A 16,387-nucleotide genomic window follows, 5' to 3' on the forward strand; every position below is an offset into this window, starting at 1 on the left:
CCAGATTAAAATGCATGTTTGAGCCATCTTAACTGAAACAACTCTAACATATCTTAAAATATGTCAGTGCCATTGTTTTGTCTCGATAAATGCCAGTAATGTGGTTTTTTTTCCAAGTTTATAAAAGCTACTTAATATCCTAATTTAACTAAGGCCTACTCCTTTCTTAATCCAAGCCCAAACCGGACCTACATGTTATTTTGTTTAGTTTTCTATTCAGAAATGTGATCTGTAGCCTATTTAAAATAAAATAAAAAGCTCTACTCAAGCTTTATGACAGAGTTTAACTTGTCGATTATTTGATCTTAATGCGTGAAATAAAAATAGCTAGCCTACATAACGCTTAACAAGCTGAAGTTCAGATTTTAAGATATGTCAGAGTTGCTTTCAGTTAGGAAAGCTCAAACATTTTGTTTAGTTCAGACTACTGTTTTGTTGTTTCTCAAACATTAACTCTTTTCCCTGCCAAGGTTTTTTTTTTTTTTTTTTTTTTAAGTTGCCAGCCATCGCCAGCATTTTTGATCATTTTCACAAAATTTTCATTTTAGAATATTTTGTTGTATAATTATCAGAACATACAGTATATCAAAAGAAAGAACAGAGCCTCTGCTTTTAAACAAAAAAAAAAAGCCCATTTTATTCTAGCTTCATGCATTCTTTATTAACACTTGAATGTGTGTAAGTTTCATAAAAAAGCTAATTTTGAACAAAAATTGAGTTTACTATGTCCGGATCGGATAACAATGAAAACATGGGTTGCCGGAAAATTCCATCAATGGCGGGGAAGAGTTGTGTTCCCTTTCATAGGTTCACTTCACTTCTACACTGCATCTCAGTTATGTATGTAGCCTTGACTCCCTGAATAGGGAATGAGACGCTGCATTGCAGGCCGTTTTCCTACTTTGCGAGTGCTTCCTTCATAATGGGAAATCTGAAGAGAGATGGCATGAGCCCGCTCTTATGAGGCATACATGACATTCCTTGGAGGCGGCGCAAATGCTACTTGCCAGTGAAGTGGTGTGATGGTTTAAAGGACTGCAGTTGAAAATTAGCCTGCTGACTAACACTGGCACATTTACAGAAATGTTGATTAATGTGTATATATGTAATGTGAATATTAATAAATAAATAAATAAATAACTAAAAAAAATGGTATGGAAGTTTTAGACAATCATTGCACCAGGGGATTTTCCCATAGAGTCAGCGATGCAGTGTCTCGGTCCCTATTCAGTGAACAGAGGTTACATAAATAACTGATGTCATAAATGATGGAAAATTCTGTCAATGCAGGGAAACAGTTCAAATTTATATAAAACACTGACATTTTCAAATGTAAATCAGTGATTAGTTTAATATAAATAAATGTAAATCCAGTTGAGAACCACTGTCCTATTGGATGCTTGCACCCACCTAATGGGCATATGGAGTTATGAATCTTGGACAAGTATGTCACATTTTGGGAAAAAAAATAGTAAATGAGTTGTCAAAAAAAAAAAAAAAATCAATGAAAAAATCTGTACAAACCTATTAGATGCGTGTTTGATCAGTGCTAGTGTGTTTCTAGGGCCAGTTTGTTCAAAAGATCTGCGACTCAAAGGAAAAGAGCCAGGGAGTTCAGAGATTGCGGTGATAGCCCCTGATCTACTGTAGGTGCGTGAAGCACATCAGAAGTGAAACCCACTGAATAATTTACTCTCTCAGTCAAGCTCAGCATTTGATGAACTGAAGGTCACTTGCACCTATAGAGATACTGTACATGATAACCAATCACTGCAATGTTCTGTTCACTGTGTCTCATTTTATTGTCATATTCATTAACTTAGCAGGAAGTTTCAGAGTGATCCATTGAAAAACATTTTGATGAAAAAGACATTTCAGAACTTATCAGAAGAATGACACTTAAAATATGTAGTCGACATTGTCTTCAGCCATGGAATGGACCATATGTCAAAATGACAGAGGAATGTCTACAATAGAAAGAAATATGAAAAATCATGAGTTGATTTACAGCCTCCATATACAGTGTTTTACAGATACATTTGTAGAGGGTTCACTTTTTAATTGTCAGGCCTGAAAAGTTCAAGTTGGAAAGTGAATATTTCTGTAGTGATATGATGTATGATATACAGTGCTGCTTGAAAGTTTGTGAACCCTTTAGAATTTTCTATATTTCATTAGATATTCACATAAGTCCTAAAGTAGACAAAGAACCCATTCAAATTAATGAGACAAAAATATATACTTTGTCAATTTATTGAGAAAATTATCAATTATTACATATCTGTGAGTGGCAAAAGGATGTAAAGCTTTAGGATTAGCAGTTAATTTGAAGGTGAAATTAGGCCTGTTCTTAGATGTTTTCAATCAATGGGATGACAATCAGGTGTCAGTGTGTGCCCTGTTTTATTTAAAGAACAGGGATCTAGCAAAGTCACAACGGTTTCTATAGCATGGACAATGGTGATTTCTGAGGACCTTAGAAAAAGAGTTGTTGCTCATCAGACTGAAAAAGGTTATAAAACCATCTCTAAATAGTCTGGACTCCACAATCAGATTGTGTACAAATGGAAGAAATTCAAGACAATCGCTACCAGGAGTGGTCGGCCAACAAAGATCACTCCAAAAGCAAGACGTGTAATAGTCCTTGAGGTCACAAAGGATCCCAGGGTAACTTCTAGCAACTAAAGGTCTCTCTCACATTGGCTTATGTTAAAGGTGCCGTAGAATGGAAAATTGAATTTACCTTGGCATAGTTGAATAACAAGAGTTCAGTACATGGAAATGACATACAGTGAGTCTCAAACTCCATTGTTTCCTCCTTATGTAAATCTCATTTGTTTAAAAGACCTCCAAAAAACAGGCAAATCTCAACATAACACCGACTGTTACGTAACAGTTGGGATCATTAATATGTACGCCCCCAACATTTGCATTTGCCAGCCCATGTTCAAGGCATTACACAAGGGCAGCCAGTATTAACGTCTGGATCTGTGCACAGCTGAATCATCAGACTAGGTAAGCAAGCAAGAACAATAGCGAAAAATGTCAGATGGAGCGATAATAACTGACATGATCCATGATAACATGATATTTTTAGTGATATTTGTAAATTGTCTTTCTAAATGTTTCGTTAGCATGTTGCTAATGTACTGTTAAATGTGGTTAAAGTTACCATCGTTTATTACGAGAGCCGTCGCTATTTTCATTTTTAAACACTTGCAGGCTGTATAATTCATAAACACAACTTCATTCTTTATAAATCTCTCCAACAGTGTAGCATTAGTCCGTTAGCCACAGAGCACTATCAAACTCATTCAGAATCAAATGTAAACATCCAAATAAATACTATACTCACTTGATCCGACGCATACATGCAGTATGCATGATGAACATCTTGTAAAGATCCATTTGAGGGTTATATTAGCTGTGTGAACTTTGTAAATGCGCTGTATTATAGTCGAGAGCTCGGGGGGCGGGGAGCGCGAGATTTAAAGGGGCCGCAGCCTGAATCGGTGCATAGTTAATGATGCACCAAAATAGGCAGTTAAAAAAATTAATTAAAAAAAAAATCTATGGGGTATTTTGAGCTGAAACTTCACAGACACATTCAGGGGACACCTTAGACTTATATTGCATCTTGTGAAAGAACGTTCTAGGCCACTTTTAATGTTCATGAGTCCACCATCACAAACACTGAACAACCATGGAGTGCATGGAGGAGTTGCAGAATTGCTGCCTGTCTGCAGTTTGCTAAAGATCATGTGGACAAGCCAGATGGCTATTGGAAAAATGTTTTGTGGACAGATGAGACAAAAGTAGAACTTTTTGGTTTAAATGATAAGCATTATGTTTGGAGAAAGAAAAACACTGCATTCCAGCATAAGAACCTTATCCCCTCTGTGAAACATCATGGTTTGGACCTGTTTTGCTGCATCTGGGCCAGGGTGAATTGCCATCATAGATGGAACAATGAATTCTGAATTATACCAGCAAACTCTAAAGGAAAATGTCAGGACATCTGTGCATGAACTGATGCTCAAAGAAAGTAAGTCATACAGCTAGACAACAAGCCCAAGAACACAAGTTGTTCTACCAAAGAATGGTTAAAGAATGACAAAGTTAATGTTTTGGAGTGGCCAAGTCAAAGTCCAGACTTTAATCCAACTGAAATGTTGTGGAAGGACATGTGAGGAAACCCACCAACATCCCAGAGTCGAAGCTGTTCTGTACTGAGGAATGGACTAAAATTCCTTCAAGTTGTTGTGCAGGACTGATCAGCAGTTACCGGAAATGTTTAGTTGTCAAGAGGGTCACACCAGATACTGAAAGCACGAGTTCACATACTTTTGCCACTCACAGATATGTTATTCTGGATAATTTTTCTCAATAATTGACAAAGTGTATATATATTTGTCTCATTTGTTTGACTGGGTTTTCTTTGTCTACTTTAGGACTTCTGAATATCTGATGATGCTTGGGTCATATTTTTGCAGAAATATAAAAAATTTGAAAGGGTTTACAAACTTTCAAGCAGCACTGTATATCGGGTCAGTAAGTAAATTAATACGTTTATTCATCAAGAGCACATTAAATAGATCAAAAGTGACAGTAAAGACATTAATAATGTTACAAAAGATTTCTATTTCAAATAAATGCTCTGCTTTTGAACTTTCAATATTCATCAATGAATCCTGAAAAAAAACATTACAGTTTCCACTAAAATATTAAGCAACACATTGATGATCATAATAATAATAATGTGTCTTGAGCAGCAAATCAGCAGATTTCTGAAGGATCATGTGACACTGAAGACTGGAGTAATGATGCTGAAATTTCAGCTTTGATCACAGGAATTAATTTAAATTTTATCCCCCGGTTTCACAGACGAGGCTTAAGCTAGTCTCAGACTAAAAGGCATGTTTGAGCTGTTTTAACTGAAAGTAACTTGCACTGACATATCTTAAAATATGTCAGTGCCATTGTTTTGTCTCAAGATGCACACCAGTAATGTGTTTTTCTAATGTACATTTATAAAAGCTACTTAAATATCCTAATTGAATCCTGGTTTAGGCTAAGCCCTGTCTGTGAAACCGGCCCTAAATGTACTAAAGCAGCTAAAGCTTTATATAAACAGTAAATATTTTGTTATAATATTTCACAATATTACTGTTTTATATTTTACTTTTGATGAAATAAATGCAGCCTTATAAGTGAGCACAAGAGACTTCTTTCAAAAACATTAGAAAATGTTACGGACTTCAAACTTATACACTTCATACATTATATATATATACACACACACACACACACACACACACACAAACCAGCTGAAAAGTCATGGATAGTGTGAGAACCCCAATTTTGAGCAAGAAAGCCATTTTAACTTCTTAAGTTCCGTAGAAAACCACACATACCTGCCGTAACAGACTATCTGTCTGAAAGGGACACTTGGTGAGATCATTGTTGTTGGCCGTCTTCCTACACACAGTCCGTGAGATCTTCACTTCCAGAATGTAGCGGATGCCTTTGACTACCTATAGCAGAGCAGAGACTGGATGACGTATACATTACACTGAGTATATATACACACACAGCGAGTCAAAAGGCCATCTTGTACTGTACCTGTCTCTTTGCATCATCAACAGACGACGCTTTGAACAGAAAAGCATCGTTAGACTTATTGTTAAATGAGTAGGTTCCGGTCAGGACGGCCTTCTGTACCCCAGTGTCATTCTTACTGACATTCTGCAGAGTTCCTGGGATTGGTCTGCTGACGACTGCGTGAACTTGAGCTTTCCCTGTAGACAAAAAACCTTGCATTTTGCCATTTTTCATGGATTTTGATACAGACAGCAAGGTATCAGTCATATCAATGTAAAACTTAGCCATTTAAGTGACCATGTAATACACCCTTATAGAAGAAAACAGAATTAAACAACTTTATCTACAATATATATATATATGCAAAAGCTGATGAAAATGTCTTACCGAGTGAGCATAAGCCTGCTAAGAAAAGCAAGACAAGAACCTGACAAAAGACCCTCATGTCTGTTGGAGCTCTCTCAATTCTACTCAGCAACTTCCTGTTCAGCAACACTTCAACCACCAGCCTTGTGCTGCAGTCCTCCAGAGAGCAGGCGCATTTCCCATTGGTCAGGAGAATTGTTTCCTACATGGACTCCCATATGGCTTGAGAATGAACACAGGTGGAATTAATTGACTGTTGATTACTGCTTGAGTACAATATGATGTTCCTTTGGAGTTAAACGCAATGCAGGATTTAGCATATTTTTAGTTTAGTTTTAATAGTTCAGAGTACATGTAGTTGTTGAGGATTTGCTTCTATAAATATCGAACTTTGTAGAGACCACCGAAATCAACAAGAACAAAGGACAGAATCCTTCCTCAACTGAACCAAAATAGGCTGTGTGTTGAAGTGCTTTGAAAGATGCAAGTGAACTCCTGTGGTTTCCTCCCACATCCGGTGATGACATTCAGTGATAAGAATACACTCATGCGATGTGAGTACTGCGTGTGAATGATGATTTAGATAAGAAGAGCAAAACTGTCTTAAAGTAGCTTAAGAACGTATGTCGATTTGTGTTAGTGCACAATATTAACTGAATTATATTCTGAAACTGCATTTGCAACTCCTTTGAGGCAAGTTAGCACATTTTGATACAAAGAAAAAAAAATTCCCTGAAAAATTGTGCACTGAGGATCATATTTTAATATGGTACATGGCTAAAACACAATGTACCAGACACCATTTCTGCCATATGAGAGAAAAAAAAATAATGCTTTGGCACATCATAATTATGACATAAAAAGTTGATATTATGACATACTAAGAAATGCTAAGATAAAAAGTCAAAATTACAAGATAAACATGATTTTGATTTAAAAAAAAAAAGGTAAGGATGAGATGAATGGTCAACTATGACAAATTCAAAATTATGAGATAAAAAAAATCAAAATTATGACATTGAAAGTAAATGAGATCAGATTTTATTAATGTTAATACTGATGCATATAGAAAAACAATGTACATGAAAAAAAATCATGCTTTGATAAATCATAATTATGACGACAAAATTATACAAAGTCATAGATAAAAGGTCAGAATTATAACATAATTATGTCATAATTATAAGATATAGTTGAAATTATGAAATAAAATGTCAATGAGGCAAAAAGTCAAAATTATGAGATATTAAGTCAGAGTTATAAGGGGGAATTATTGACAGCACTCTTATGAGAAAAAAGTGCTGTCAAAAGTACATAATAAATGAAATGTTAAAAATGTGATGCTTTGAGCGCTGTTAAGTGGATTCGTAAACACCTCTGATTGGCCATTGTGTTCACCTGCTCATCAGATATGTCTGTGATTGGCTACAATGATCAACGCTTCAAAAACATGTAAATAGACATCAATGACGCTCTTCACCGAGCGCTTACATAGACCAGTCCGCTGATAGATGACTACTTTCAAAACGCTCCCGTTTTTAAATTCAAACACTTCCATACGCTCCCGTGATCATAGTAGCCAATCACAGACACAGACTTTTTTTTTTTTCCATTCACAAAAGGGCTCCAATAGGGTATGCACAAAAATCCGACTTGGACTGACAGTCTGAATGGGGCTTTTGTTATGCGCTTAATTAGGGCCTGAAGGAGCTCCTTAAGTTTGCAAAACCAGCAGATGGTGCTGTGTCGTCAGTAAGTGTAATATAAGTGTCTCCTGTTTTTTGTATTTTTTTTTACCCTGTATTGGATCCAAACGCCACTACTCTTTTCAGAATTCATCCTGCAATCACCAAAAACAATTTAGCTGTCTATTCAGAAGTTCACAAGAGGAGAAATATGGGATCTTTTCCCACTTTCTGGAGCTCCTCAGCTTGCAAAACTTTAAGGATGGTGCTCATATCAAGTGCTTACCCTTGTGCTGAGAACATGAAAAGGCTAGTTCCAGCCATGTCACATCCTTCACACGTCTCAATCTAGCCTGAAGAATTGCTTTTGCACTTCAAGAATTGAAAGCTATTTTTGCCTGAGCAGAATGTTGATCCTCTTCAGATGACAAAACTCTGAAATCACTGCTGTTGCTTGTCATATGTTATTCTACCAATATGCAGACCATGCACTGGCAATGCAGCCATTTTCTCTGTTTACACCAGAGCTGGTCAACATTTGTTTGTTTAAACATGAATCCAAATCAAGAGATAAAAACCTTATGTAGTCTAATGTTACATTCTTGTTATCTTTTGAATATGAAAGGAAGACATTTTATTATTTTGAATAGTGTTGATTATCTGCAAATGGTTTCAGGTGGTTAAAATACCTTGTTTCCTAATGTTGTACAAATGCTAAGGCAGTGGTTCCCAAACTGGGGTACATGAGGTGACAAAGGGGGTACATCAACAAAATGCAGAGTATTGCCACTCATTTAATTTTACCCCACCTTAAAGGGTTAGTTCACCCAAAAATGAAAATTCTGTCATTTATTACTCACCCTCATGCAGTTCCACACCCGTAAGACCTTCATTAATCTTCAGAACACAAATAAAGATATTTTAGTTTAAATCCGATGGCTCAGTGAGGCCTTCATAGGGAGCAATGACATTTCCTCTCTCAAGATCCATAAAGGTACTAAAAACATATTTAAATCGGTTCATGTGAGTACAGTGGTTCAATATTAATATTATAAAGCGACGAGAATATTTTTGGAGCGCCAAAAAAAAACTAAATAACGGCTTATTTAGTGATGGCCGATTTCAAAACACTGCTTCAGGAAGCATCGCAGCGTTATGAATCAGTGTATCGAATCTGCTGTTCGGAGCGCCAAAGTCACTTGATTTCAGCCGTTGGCAGTTTGACACGCGATCTGAATCATGATTTGATACACTGATTCATTTTTGCTCTGATGCTTCATGAAGCAGTGTTTTGAAATCGACCATCACTAAATAAGTCGTTATTTTTTTGGCGTTCCAAATATATTCTCGTCGCTTTATAATATTAATATTGAACCACTGTACTCACATGAACTGATTTAAATATGTTTATCTTTATGGATCTTGAGAGAGGAAGTGTCCATTGCTCCCTATGGAGGCCTCACGGAGCCATCTGATTTCAACTAAAATATCTTAATTTGTGTTCCAAAGATTAACGGAGGTCTTACAGGTGTGGAACGACATGAGGGTAAATAATAAATGACAGAATTTTCATTTTTGGGTAAACTAACCCTTTTAAAGTAACATTAAAATGTATGTATTTCTAACAGGCAAAATGCTGCTATAGTATCCATCCTAAATAGTATGTGACATTAGTAATATTCAATACTATTTAGGGCAGATAAGGTGGATAGTATGCATACTGGGATGCAGGGATAGTGTAAAAACAGGAAAACGGTATTGCCGTAAAAGGTCAATGACATCCAATCAAATACCTCATCTTTTTCTGTCAAAACTACAGAGCCCCGCACATGACATGCAGGAATAAAATAGTACTACTAATTCCTTCTAAGCCTACTAATTCGTTCCCTCGATTTGCTAATTCATGTACACAAATTATAAATCGAGGGAACGAAATGGTAAATCGTGTGCACAATTTACTTTTCTTTTTTTCCCTGCATGTCATGTGTGGGGCTCCGTACTAATGTGACATTGATTTTATACAACAGTTCAACAAACAAAAAGGTAATATTAAGTGACATACAAACAGTATTGTCAATATCTATTTTGCAATGAAATAATAATTCCAATGAAAGCCACAGCAGAACTACAACAAATCTGCAGCTTTGAATGAATCGAGAGAGTCAATGATTCAATGACCCATTCATAAATACAGCCACTGAATGAATGAATGAATGAATACGTGAGTGAATGACTCATTAAGACAGTGACTTGCTGCCACCTACTGGCAGTTTTAGTTCAATATTTAAAAGGACCACTTCCTTTTTTTTTTTTTTTTACCATCATTTCATACCTCTCTATTGAACATTTTTATTTAAAACATTATCTCATATGTTATTTGTGCCTTATAAATGCATTCAGTGGGTAAATACATCTAGATGCAGCTTGTACCACTGCAAAGATGGCTTGATAGGCTACAGATTTCATTTGATTTAAATTTTTTGATTTAGTTTAATTTCTTTCTTTATTATATTAATATTTCAGTTAATGGAATTTTAGGAAAACATGACATACATTTAGATAAATAGGGTTAGAAAAACTTTGCCTTTTATAAAGGTAAAAAATGCACCTGAAAATCAATTTAAGGATGTAAATATTGTCCCTTTAATAGAAAAGGTGTGACTGCAGTCTGAGTGGAAGAGAGAGGGGTCCGCAGAAGGATGTTAAATGCCTCGGGGTACGCCACTCTAAAAAGTTTTAGAACCACTGTGCCAAGGGATAACAGTGTTCCACTTTATTAGCCTGTTTTAATAGGCCCAGAACAAATGATTTATTTTTATGTTGGTGATCAAAAAATCATCTGCTATAAACTATCCATTTTATAAATGTAGCTTTCTTTCTGTTGTAATGTGTGGCATGAAAACTCTGCTGCAGAAGGATGAGTGCTTCAAAGTCTTACTAAATCTAGCAAACACTTCTGAGGTCGTATTCTCTGTTCTTCTGACTTGAGTGAGCTCTGTCTTTTTATATCAGTCTGTCTTCCTGCATGGCAACCACTTAGCAATGCCCTAGCAACCACCCAGAACACCCTACCAATCACCTTGCAACAAACTCACCCTGGCAAGTTGCAACATCCATGGAAATATCTACATGGGTCCAAATATTTAGAACACCTTAGTAACCAACAGACAACAATGCCTTGATACCACCCTAGTAACCACCTAGCAACATCTAGAACACCCTTGCAACCATTTAGCACAGTAATTCTCAACCTTTTTGACTCCAAGTCCCCCTACTGTTCAGGACAATATATGTGTATGTTTTTATACAATATATTATTCAATATTCAAAGGTCCCCCATCTAAGCTTAGATATTTCTGCTGTAATGATAAAGCTGCTTGTTTTCATAGTTTATTTACAGAAACTAGGATTGGAAATACATTAAAATATTAAAAGAATTAAATCTTACAGGTGTTTTAAGAACTGAATGTATTTTAGGGTTCACACACTTTTTATATCAAATGAACTTACAAGACATTTCCAGTCGTTTGTGATTACTGAATAAGGTGGTTATTTTTGACAAATAGCAAATTCTGCCCAATAAAATATCATGACTAGAAAAATTCATATTGATTCTAGAAATGTCCATGATTTTTCATGTCTGAAAATCACACTTTTAACATTCCCTCATTTAATCAAGACTGTGGGAACCCTGGATCTTACTGCCCATATTATGCTCATTTATAATTGTTCATAATTTTATTTCAACTCTGACTATTGTCAAAACTTAAACGCTTTCTAACCGATAAAACTTTACAGATGGCCATCCATGCATTTATTACTTCTTGTTTAGATTACTGCAACTCTTTGTATTGGTTGAGACCTAGCAACACCCTAGAAACCAGCAAGGTTTCTAACAATCGCCAAGCAAACAGCAAGAACACTCTAGCAACGTAAAAACAACATATTTGCAACCAGCCATAACACCCTAGCAGCAAGCAGATATAAGCAACCATTTAGCAAGCCTACATTCAAACATGAAACATGAAGTATTCAAAAAACACAAGACGTGCAGTATAACCTTCAATGTAACATTATATTTGAAGGTTGAAGGCTTTGTCAGGACAGTGTTCAAACATTACTTTTACATTTTTTTTTTTCTCTTTCTCTTTTTTAGGGGAGGTAATTTGTCATTGCATGTCAATAAACCTCAGTGCACTGCTAGAAACATGTTGTTCTGTGGAAATAGGAAACCGTATTGATTCCTGCAGTATGATGTATAACTAAATTATTCTTAGAGATGCACTGCATCATTAATCATCATGATGTTGGGCGATGTTCCTCTTGCTGGCCAGTGTGACCTCTAGATTAATCTGTCCACTAATGGATTCAACCTGGTGTGCAACAGGAAAACGATTGTCTGTGCCCTGTGGCCCATCTGGCTATCCAGAACAAGATGTGAGCATGTGTGTGTCTTCAGAAGTGCGACGGGAGACAGGTGAACTACCTTTAGCAGGGTTATTAAAAGTGCCACCCTGTCATGGACTGCCAGCTGATGCGGGCTGGTCAAGCACTATCCGTGTTACATCGAGACGTACAGAGGCCTGTGATGGGAGATGAGGGAGGAGAGCACTGAGGCCATATGCGATAAAAATGTGTTGCATCCCAAAGTCATGGAGCATGAAGGCAGCGACTGACCATATAAAACACCGTATATAAACCTTTATGTTATGTCATCGCATATTAATATCTATAAATCAAAACATTTCGTGTATTTATATGGGGAAAAAGGCTCAGCACTCAAGGCTCTGTTGCCTCAATAGTGCACAGCGTCTTTGGGCAGATTGCTGAGGCGGATTGCCGGCAACAACCATTTTAGGATTGTTTGTAATTTGTCTTAGTTACTTAGTCCTCTTGACCACTCCTAACTTTTTACAGGTTTAGGAGTTGGTTTTAGCACTAAAATGCTTTGTGAAATACTCTTAAACCAAATTGTAGGAGTCCTAAATTTAGGACTGGCACATCCTAAATCGACAAGTTAGGAGCTACTTTTAGGCCTAAGATGTTTTGTGAATATGGCTCCTGTTCCATATGTACATACTTATAGTAGTAATTGCAACGTTTATCTGCAGTAGTAATTGCAATAAATGGGTAATAACTACCCTGAACCTGCCCCTAAACCTAATCTTAACCCATGTAGTTACCTTACATTACAGTACTTTCTTGGGTAAGTCCATGTACTGTAAAATAGTTTAACCATAATTTTAACTATAGTGTGTTATGTGAACTTTAAATGTAATATCAAATATTTTGGTCTAAATTGCAAATGTGTAATTACAAATATTTAGACGTCATTAGCTATATTTTACCATAAATGCATGTCAGTGCATTCGACAGTACTTAGACAGTACCTTTTGAAATTATGAAATTAGACAATTATGAAATTACACAAAGATGTTCTTAAGAGGGTCAAAAAGCACACTTAAGTTCAACTTCAATTTAAACAATAATACATTTTTATCTAATTGTAAATAACATGCAGTTAAGTGTGTAAAAATATTACATTCAGTTCTCATTTAAGTATATTATTTTATAAGTATATAATTTCCGTAATAAGTACTCTTTTTAAAAGTATGCTAAAGTGTACTTTTTCACAAGGGGAATCAGATTATCCAAAAAAAGAAGAGCCATATTCTCAAACACTACACAATTACCCATATTGAAAATGTAATGGGTGTGTTGAGCAGATAAACGTTACTTAGTAGGTTCATTCGGGTTAGAAAATTTTCATTTCAGCCTTATCCATGTTGTTATTCCACTTTTTACACATTCCTAGTGTCATATGTTCCCTTAGTCTTGGTTGGACTTTTATGTTTCTTCCTGTCCTGTGTGCCACACTGTAAAAAATGACCGTGATTTTAACAGTAAAAGACTGCGGTGAAAAACTGTCAATTGGTTTACAGAAAGTTTCCATACTATATACGGTGAATAACTGTAATAGAGCTAACGGTACATTTAATGTAATTTTACGGTAAAATACTGTTAAATTCACAGTTTTTGGAAGTGAAAAATAACAATTCATTGTAAAATTTACAGTGAAAAACCGTAAATTGACATTCCCACAATTCCCTGCATGACACTTCATATTTGATATATTTTCGTTGAAATAACTCTGTTTCTTCTTAGTTTTTCTCATTTTTTTCTAATCAGTTATGTACATTAGGGTTTTATGTTACATCTAATGTTGTTAAATTAATGTTTATTGCATTTTTTAAATTTCATGCATGTTACCATGATGGTGTTTAGTGTGTGTGTGTGAATGACACTGTGTGCATATATGTTAGTGATGTCCTTCTCAGCTTGTGGAAAATCTGCTTGTGATGAACTTTGATTCATCATGTGACTCTTATCACCACTGTGTTTGGTGACTGTCAGTGTATTATAAAGGTACAAAACAGATATTAGTACTTCATTAGGTTGGTAAATTAACATTATATCAGTTAATGAAATATGTTATTTTACCGTAAATTTAACAGATTTTTTTTTACGTTGCTACTGTATTTTTTACGGTAAAGTTCTGGCAACCACAGCTGCCATTTTTTTACCGTAAATTTTACTGGGATTTTTTTACAGTGCATGTTGTAGTCCTTTGTAGTTTTTCCCTGTTGATTAGTCTCCCCAGGTGTGTCTTTTTAACTTGTTAACCCTTGTGTATCTATAGCCCTTGTGTTTTTCTTGTGCTTGGTCACTACATCCGACCAGCACATGTTGCTTCTTGGCAGTCGGACGAGATGAGTCTAAAAAATGAGTCCTGTGGCTGTAATGACTGTCTCTGTTGGTTTATTGCGATAGGAAGGCATAACAAAAGACCTCAACTGCAGACTGCAGAGATGGTTTTTTGCTTATGGATATGCTTTTAAATAAAACTGCTAGGGAAACAAATTTGGTCTTGATTTGGACTCAATTCAGGGGGGGGAAAAAGCCCTTTTGCAGCTGAAAGCAGCTGTGACATATTGTCCCTGCAGGAATATTTACAGAATGAATCAAATGGATCTTGACAATCATCATATTCAGCACTTGATGCACATTGCCGACTTGCATTTGAGTCTTCTGAGTGAACTGAGATTAGACGCACTCTGAGCATGTCACTAAGAAGCAATCACTATCTAGATCTTTGTACAAAAGAGGAAATGCATTTGAGCATGAAAGGTCTCATGTAATACTTGCCTCCTGCTGTAGTATTTCCTGTTTGAGAGATGGATGTTTGGCCTTTTCTAGGGTGAATGTTACACCATACCACGTGACTGACTACAGCTGTTTTATGATAATGCCACATCTTGTTGGTACACGTCTTCATGTGTAAAAAAACAAAACAAAAAACAAGCTATGTTATAGTGCCTATAGGATTACATATATAAAATTATGTTTACATTTGTATGCTTAGATCCAATGAAAACATCCACATCAATCGGCATAAGGCAGTGCATATCTACTGGGCAAGTCAAATCATCATCAACACCTCAATACAACCCAGCCAATCTAAAGTGCATGTAAATAAAATCTGATAACCTCACTGATGAAGTACATTAGGACTAGACAATTTATATGGAAATTGCCTTGAAACAGTTTTGAGTTTATCTTAAAGGGATAGTTCACCCAAAAAATTGTCATTATTTACTCACCCTCATGTCGTTCCAAACCTGTAAGACTTTCCTTCATCTTTGGAACACAGATGAAGATATTTTTAATGAAATCTTAGAGATTTCTGTCCCTCCTTTGACAACTACAGTGCACAGCATAAATGAGTACACCCCCTCTGAAACTTCTGAAAGTCAGCAATTACTCAATTACTTAGAAGGCATGTTAGGGTTCTTTAGAGATATAATGTTCCAGCAAGTCCACTTAATAAATTACCAAAGAAGCATGTCAAAATGATTCAGGAAAATAAGATTTTCTTATCAAGGTGATAAAATGTTGTGTAGCAAAAATGAGTACACCCTCCAAAAAGTTACTAAATAAAACGAAATCAAAATTTTCAGGTGTAAGTTAAAGGCAATGTTTGATCAACAGGTAAGTATGTTGAACAAAAACATTTAAAGAGAAATAATTTCTTGACAATTAAAAGTGTTATATAGCCCACTGAATCATTCTCAGACTTAATGCTGACAATGCTGACAACATTGTCCACTTGGAACCACTTGGGAGAAAACTGTCAGGAGACTTATTTCTCAGCACAAAAGAGGACAGTGGTACAAGAGGATTACCAAATCATTGTTTTAAGTGTGAAAATATAGCAAAAGTAACACAGAAATTCAAAAACAATGGACTTGTGACAAGGCCCCTGAAATAATCAATTTAAGCTTTCATTTAGTGATGAGGGATTTTTTTTTTTGCTAGACAAAGAGCAGGAGAAATACCAAGCGAGTGTCTCAGAGCCAGCAAAAGCTATGAAAAAACAGTGACTGTTTATCTCACAGAGTAAGATGCAGCCTGCAGAAATGACATGCATGGTTGTTGTTCTCACTGGAACTACCTACTGTAGCCAAAGCACAATAAAGTCAGTTAGCCATTTCCAAAGCCCATATTCACAAAATATAGATTCTGGGATTTAATAATCTGGTCAATCATTACTGGGTCAAATAGCATCCAAAATATTCTGGTGTTGTTAGAGGAGGAGTATAGTGAGAAGTGCCTGGTTCCCACAGTAAAGTTCAGTGGTAGTAAAGCTCTTATATAGGGATGTATGAGTGCTGAAG

The 16,387-nt window shown here is 35.9% G+C and overlaps 1 protein-coding gene across 1 annotated transcript; it reads right to left on the minus strand.

The window, feature by feature from the left end:
• Window positions 1-1,778: 1,778 nt before the first annotated feature.
• LOC125277191 (cystatin-F) lies at window positions 1,779-6,438 on the minus strand. The gene is made up of 4 exons (XM_048205518.1): window positions 5,989-6,438; window positions 5,623-5,798; window positions 5,415-5,534; window positions 1,779-1,967 (listed from the first exon to the last, which is right to left on the minus strand). The coding sequence occupies exons 1-4, from the start codon at window positions 6,044-6,046 to the stop codon at window positions 1,875-1,877; spliced, it is 447 nt and encodes a 148-aa protein (XP_048061475.1). The 5' UTR covers window positions 6,047-6,438; the 3' UTR covers window positions 1,779-1,874.
• Window positions 6,439-16,387: the final 9,949 nt, after the last annotated feature.

This window comes from Megalobrama amblycephala, linkage group LG10, assembly GCF_018812025.1.
Source record: "Megalobrama amblycephala isolate DHTTF-2021 linkage group LG10, ASM1881202v1, whole genome shotgun sequence".
Classification (NCBI taxonomy): domain Eukaryota; kingdom Metazoa; phylum Chordata; class Actinopteri; order Cypriniformes; family Xenocyprididae; genus Megalobrama; species Megalobrama amblycephala.